General features: G+C 38.9%; 1 protein-coding gene across 4 annotated transcripts; it reads left to right on the plus strand.

Moving 5' to 3' along the window:
• The first annotated feature begins 420 nt into the window (after positions 1-420).
• Positions 421-7,016, plus strand: zgc:110366 (aldo/keto reductase). 4 transcript variants are annotated; one of them, XM_007250686.4, is made up of 8 exons: positions 421-788; positions 2,402-2,650; positions 2,756-2,857; positions 3,818-3,909; positions 4,012-4,194; positions 4,357-4,416; positions 5,422-5,520; positions 6,416-6,553. In XM_007250686.4, the coding sequence occupies exons 1-7, from the start codon at positions 728-730 to the stop codon at positions 5,515-5,517; spliced, it is 843 nt and encodes a 280-aa protein (XP_007250748.3). In that variant the 5' UTR covers positions 421-727; the 3' UTR covers positions 5,518-5,520; positions 6,416-6,553. The 4 variants fall into 4 exon arrangements, with proteins under 4 accessions (XP_007250748.3, XP_007250750.3, XP_007250747.3 ...); XM_007250688.4 differs by lacking the exons at positions 5,422-5,520; positions 6,416-6,553 and adding an exon at positions 5,105-5,415; XM_007250685.4 differs by lacking the exon at positions 5,422-5,520 and having other exon boundaries at positions 423-788; positions 6,416-7,016.

Genomic DNA, 7,016 nt, shown 5'->3' on the forward strand with positions numbered 1-7,016 from the left:
CTTCCGGGGTAGGAGAGGAGAAGTAGGAAAGGAGGAGGAGAGGAGGAGTAGGAAAGAAGGAAGAGAAGAGGAGGAGTAGGAAAAGAGTAGGTGAGGAGGAGGAGTGGAAAATAATGAGGAGAAGAGGAGGAGGAAATTAGGAGGAGGAAAGAAGGAAGAGAAGAGGAGAAGTAGGGAAGGTAAAGTAGTAAGGAAGGAGAAGAGGAGAGGAGGAGTAAGAAAGAAGGAGGAGGAGGAGATAAGGAGTAGAAAATAATGAGGAGAAGAGGAGTAGGAATTGAGGAGAAGTAGGAAAGGAGAAGGAAAGGAGTAGGAGGAAAGAATGAGGAGAAGAGGAGGAGGAGAAGACAAAAAGGATGATAAGAGGAGGAGTATGAAAGGAGGAAGAGGAGAGGAGTAGAAAATGAGGAGGAGGAGGGGGGGCAGAATCCCTGCGTTCCAGTAAATCTAGCCCCCTTAATGATCATGCCTACTTTATTTAGGGAGTAGGATTCGATTTGGGACAAAACCACACTGGCTCGGTTTGGGACACAGCAGGCAGAATGGCTGGACGTGCCCTGGCATTTATGCGGCTGGGAGCGAAAAGCAAAGCTCGTTTACAGTTTAATATTTGATTATGTAGATTATGTAGCTACACGCTCAGTTTAGCAGCTGTATAATGTTAATATAAACCACGGGGAACTGCTGATAAACACTGTTTACAATCAGTACAGCTACAGCTGTTAGCATGCAGCCGTGTCCCGCTGTACCGCTGTCCAACGGGCTCAGAGTCCCAGTTCTGGGATTGGGTGAGTTAAAATACAGCTAACTCGAAGTAAATAACGTTACTTTTACTTTAACAAACATTCAGTTAGACGTTACACAGCATGGCACACGAGCTAGCTAGATAACTAGGTTGACTATAAATAGGCACGAGTCTAAATGAGACGTTTGTGGAGATTTCAAGTTTACGTTTTAGGTAAGTTAGTCAGGTTTTAGAAGTTGGTGTTTTGTTATGGGTTCATTTAAAAGACGAAACGTTTACACTAACATAGCTAGCTTCTAGCTAAGTAACGTTAGATAATATGATTTATCTCAAAATAATTAGCTTTAGCTCGCGAAATGTGTTTATAGAACCTTTTAAACGTTGTCTAACGCAGCTAACGCTAACTAGCTAACTACAGATACCGGTCGGTGGCTTTAGCATCACTAGCTAACTAAATAACTTTACTACAGGTTAGCTAGTTAGCTAATTAGCTTAGTTTGCATAATGCTGGTTAACTTATTTAAATTATTTAAGTTAAAAACCTCATAAAATGTTCGCACAAGTCCTAATTGTTTTTTTGAGAATAATTATCCAATATTACATATTCCTAAGTGGCACAAATGTGTAATATTGGATCATCTTTCTCAGTAATTAACGTTAAATGAGCAATTATAAATTGACCTGTGATGATCCTAGTAAATATTAAAGAGATACTAAACCCTAAAACATATATCTTTTTAATTAATAGCTGAAATGTGTTTTTTTTAAAGTAATGAAACATAACAGTCCTTCTAAAAAGACGACTTCAAAAAGACTCTAAAAAGACTTTTAATAGATTAAAGTGACTAAAAACAAGTTACAGACTGTTTTAGCAAAGAATGGGGATCTTGCAGGGTCATTAAGTCTGCAACTAGATTCATTTTGAGATTTTTTTATTATTATTTTAAATGGAAAGACACATTAAGGAGAAACTCTTGCTCACTTCACAGCTCCATCAGTTTCTCCTCCTTTTCTACACATCAGGAGAACTTTGGATTCTGAGTCATTGCCTTTGTCTTATCCATGTCCAGTTCCACAAATATTCCACAAACAAGACTCTTGTGATTTTATTTCGACTTGCAACAGTAAAATCACTTGGAATCGTTTGTTGTAAGGTCGGCATAACCTTAAAAAAACGCTTTTTGTGGTATATTTTTTTTGTGGCTCCCTCAGGTTCGCTCTCTCAGGTTCCTGCCCTGCCTCTAAACCCATACATCACCCAGTAACCTGCTCAAACTACCCCTCACATTTTTTTTTCAGCCTTTTCAAATTTGAGCAGAGAAAACGTGTTACAGTGCGTTTGCAGTTCCATAAGTTACTCAGTACTTCTGTATGTAGAGTGATGTTTTACTAAACTGGTCTGTCGTTGTGTCCTTTAGCCTCTATACAAGTTACATGGGTTGATATCTGCACACATCTGCTTTTGCTTCTACTGCATGTGACCCACATCATGCCAATCTGAACTGCTGACTTTGGTATGGGTTTCTTCTAGAAACTTTGCTACTGCTCACTTCCTAGTCTGAAAGAATGTAGAGAATAGGAGAGAAGATAACCATGAACATTGGAGAGAAGTCCTAGAAATGTACTTTACCTTGTTTCTTCACGTCCTCTGTCCAGGGACATCCCATGATGGAGGCTACTCCCATGAGGCTGTGGTTTACGCTCTACAAGAATGTGGCATCAGACACATAGACACAGCCAAGAGGTATGGCTGTGAGGAGGCCTTGGCACGTTCTATATCAGAGAGCAAAGTGCCACATGAGGACCTGTGGATTACAACCAAGCTATGGCCAGGGGACTACGGGTACCAGAGCACCAAGCAGGCTTGTAGGGCCTCTGCAGCCAGGCTTGGAGTGGAGTATGTAGGCAAGTCTGTGTGTTATTGTGGTCTAGTTAAACAATTCTTTTTAGCTTGTAAGTCAATGGTCATTAACTAATATCCGATGCCTGTTTAATGTTTCTTCTTCACAGACCTGTATCTAATACACTGGCCTGACTGCACAGTCCCAGGCCGGTCCAACAGGGAGGTTCGTGCAGACACATGGAGAGCACTGGAGGAGATGTACGATGAAGGTGAAAATGTTTATTGAGATGTTATTATGTAGCTACTACTGTATTTTTCTGCAGTTACAGTGGGCACCAACCATCCTCCCCAAATCAGAAAATACATGATAATACATTAACTTAGACTTTTTCTTAATTGTAGACAGAATGTAGATATTTCATGTTTTTCATTCCTGCATATTGCATGCCCAAAAATACTTTAATTTGACTAATATACTGACAGAATGTTGATGCATAAAAGTCCAAAGATGCAAGTCTAAACTGAGCACCCTTGATCTCAGATCTCTCAGAAATCGGCTTCTTTTGCAGAAATATTTATTATGGGTTTCCAGACAACTTTTTTTACGGGGAATTCCAGGCATTTATCAACAAGACAATGCAAAATCACATGTTGCACACATTACTAAAGCATTGCTGTAAAAGAGATTACAGGTACTGACCTGTCTCCAGCAGAAAATGTGTGGAGAATTTTGAAACAAAAATAAGAACTAAAACACTTCATTCTTCTCCGTATTCTTGTTGCCAAAACATATTTGCTGTTGGGAAGGATTGCCAACATTACAAAGTTGTAAATGCTTTACTGTCCCATTTTTTTCTTGTTTTTGGAATGTGTGTAACTGTGTTTTTCTAAAAGCAGAAAGGGATGTTTAGCAACAAATGAAATAAAGTTAATTGAGAGAAAACATTACATACATCTGGTTCATACTGTATGCAAGTAAATAAAAATCAAAATAAATGTTTAAAACTTTTTTTCACTTTCCTATCTGTCCCAAATTGTGGTTATAGAATCTGTATAGACCTGTTTATGGGTTGTTTAGATGTACATCAACACATATACCTCTTGTGGAGACAGCCTTCTGTTTGCCTTTAAGGCAAACAGAATGTACATAGTACATAGTATCAGGATATCAGTTATATATGACAATATAAAACATCAAGCTTTATTTTGAGCATTTTCAAATCTTGCAGGATTGTGTCATTCCATTGGTGTGAGTAACTTCCTCATCTCACATCTCGAGGAGCTGAAAGAAGACTGTGGAGTGGTTCCTCATGTTAACCAGGTGTGAATTGTTGACTGATCACATTTCTTACCTCACATCTCATCCATCAAGCCGCGAGGAGCTGTGAGAGAAAAGAAAATGAATAGTTTGCTCTTTTTGCAGGTGGAGTTCCACCCGTTTCAGCAACCGTGGGAGCTGGTGGAGTATTGTCGCAGAGAGGGAATTGCATTTGAGGGCTACTGCCCTCTAGCCAAGGGCCAGGCCCTGAACCATCCCCTCATCCTGGAGCTCGCAAAGAAGTACAACCGCAGTGCCTCCCAGATATGCATCCGCTGGAGCATTCAGGTACAGGAAACAGAATATATGGATTTCACTGTTTTGTGTGACCAGTGGAATCTGATAAGATTTATTATTACAAATGGTTTCCAAAATGCTAAAAGTTGTTAGCATGATAACTGAAAATGTTCTTGATTTTCCTTCAATTAATCACATGCTTTCTCTTTATAGAATGGGGTCATCACAATCCCAAAGTCCACCAAGCCACATAGGATTCTCGAAAACTGCAAAGTAAGTTTGAAAATTTAATACAATCACAAAGTTTGTTGTCCATGTCACATAAGAAAGAACTGACAAATTTTTAGGTTAATCTTTGCTATATAAAATTATATTTGGTTTTGCAACTGTCTCCTGTTTCTATTGTCTTTTTCCACTGCAGGAAAAAGAATAACCGTTCCAATTGTTTTCCCACATTGACGTTTTTCAGCAAAGAACGCTTACACTTACAGGCTGAGATCAATTTTCTTAGCACGGTTTGCAAGTCACACCTAAAGCCAAATAACAGTTTGCCATGTGGACTTAATGACATGGGAATCTGCTAATTGGTCCACATTGTAGGCTTTTCGTTCGAATCCCAGATCAAGCTGTTTGCATCAGCAGCCGGAGTCAGAGAGAGCATGATGTCAGACAGTACAGGCGACTGATGGCTGATGTATCAGAGCTGGGGATCCAGTGCTTTCCTCCAAAAGTATAATGGCTACCCAGTGCCTACTGCATCAGCGGCAGTTTGCAAAGTTTGATACTGTGGCTGATTTTTACATGTTGTAGAGGAGGAGGATGCTGATGTTCACTCTTCTAGTGAATTGGGGGAGTGAACAGGGATATTAATTGGGTAATTGGATTTCCAAATTGGGTAGAGAATGGGGTAAAATTAGTAAAAATATACCCTAACAGTATATTTCATGATCTATTTCCACAGATCCCCATGCTAACTCTGTGAAATTAGGGCAGGAATGTGAGACTGGAGACATCCAACGATTGCTTAATTATGAGAATACACTGATTTAGCAAAACAGGAAATGGGAAAAGATACCAGAACCAGTCTACGGTCTGCAACCATTGGCCCTGCAGTGGAAAAGAGAATTATATGGCTCCTACGTTAAATGTGTTACAAAGTTCACGTTGGGAGCTCGTTGGTAGGCTGTTGGTCATGCACACTGTAGCTGTGTTAGTTGTTAGTAAATGCATTTGCTACAGCGAGAGACTGGCAATCTGAGACCGTCTCTGCATGCACAGGTGTTTGAATTCCAACTGGAAGACAAAGACATGGCAGCTCTGAGAGCACTGCATGATGGGAGGCATGTGAGCTGGGACCCAACCCACGTGGCGTGACTGGTGTGTGCCCTGTGAAATGGTTGCCATCAAATCTCTCCATTAATGTTGCTAATAAAGAACCAATAAAATGTCAGTGTGATTTGGTGTGAAACACTGTTATATAAAGTCCAAAGTCAGTGCAGTGTTTTCACTGAAAATCTTACAGCACTTCATGCTTGCCTCTGCTGACCACTTGTATGGAGATGTAGATTTCATTTTCCAGCAGGACTTGGCACACTGCAAAGAGTACCAATGAGTTATATATACAGCTCAAAAATGACAAAAAATGATGTGTTTCTTTAATTTTACCAAATTGAAAAGCTCTGGAATATAATCAAGAGGAAGATGGATGATCACAAGCCATCAAACCAAACTGAACTCCTTGGATTTTTGCACCAGGAGTAAAGCAGCATAAAGTTTTCCAAAAGCAGTGTGTAAGACTGGTGGAGGAGAACATGATGCCAAGATAAATTAAAACTGTGATTTAAAATCAGGGTTATTCCACCAAATATTGATTTCTGAACTCTTAAAACTTTATGAATATGAACTTGTTTTCTTTGCAATATTTGAGGTCTTAAAGCTCTACATCTTTTTTGTTATTTCAGCCATTTCTCATTTTCTGCAAATTAATGCTCTAAATGACTATTAATTTGGAAATTGGGGAGAAATGTTGTCCGTAGTTTATAGAATAAAACAACAATGTTCGTTTTACTTGTGTAAAAGTGTTTCACACCAAACCCAGTCTGAATAATTGTTTAGATTTGAACTATTTACTTAATTAAAACACCAATGAAAAGTGCATGAATAACAGAGATCAGTAATTGATGTTTTTGATTGATTATTAGTTAATAAATTTAGTGAAATAATGTTCTTAAGTTCCACATTACTGACCTGCGTCTTCCTCTCTTCTCTGCAGGTTTTTGGGTTCATGCTCTCAGAAGAGGACATGGCCAGTATAGAGCGTCTGCACACTGATAGAAAGCTAATTCATCTCACCTACCCTCTCTGGAATGGATAACAGGCTAATAAGGGTTGTAGAAAGGCAGCACACTGGTAGGGTTGTAATCATGGTCTGATTTAAATCAGCTGTATGAAGCTCTGGTCTCTGGGCTAGCTGTCTGTGATTGGTGCAGGTAGTGAAACATTATATACTTGGTTAATATTAAATACAAGATTATGCTTGATTAATATTACTTTGTTCCATTCTGATTTGGTCATGCTTGACATAATTGGAAATAACCATACTTGTGTGTGTTTGAGTGCATCTACATTTTTTTTAACAGCGTGAATCTGGCAGTTCTTTATATTGTTTCAGAATGTCATGATGAATGAACCAATAGAAATGCTCTAAAAATATTTTACATTGACTTCCATCCATTCTCCTTGTGTAAATGCCAATTTTAAGTTAAAAGCCACTTAAAACCACTTTAAAAACATAACTGATGGGTGGGCATTTACTAGCGTATTTTAACACTGTTTATAAAATCACAAAAACTGTAATAAAGCCACTGAGACGA

Source organism: Astyanax mexicanus, chromosome 8 (genome assembly GCF_023375975.1).
Source record: "Astyanax mexicanus isolate ESR-SI-001 chromosome 8, AstMex3_surface, whole genome shotgun sequence".
In the NCBI taxonomy this organism is placed as follows: Eukaryota; Metazoa; Chordata; class Actinopteri; order Characiformes; family Acestrorhamphidae; genus Astyanax; species Astyanax mexicanus.

What these genes read in the sequence shown, in the direction of transcription:
- zgc:110366 (XM_007250685.4), top strand. Translation starts at nt 728, where the DNA reads ATGCAGCCGTGTCCCGCTGTACCGCTGTCCAACGGGCTCAGAGTCCCA. An exon ending in GCTTGGAGTGGAGTATGTAG is followed by an intron (nt 2,651 to 2,755) that starts GCAAGTCTGTGT and finishes TCTTCTTCACAG; the next exon opens with ACCTGTATCTAATACACTGG. An exon ending in GGATTCTCGAAAACTGCAAA is followed by an intron (nt 4,417 to 6,415) that starts GTAAGTTTGAAA and finishes TCTTCTCTGCAG; the next exon opens with GTTTTTGGGTTCATGCTCTC.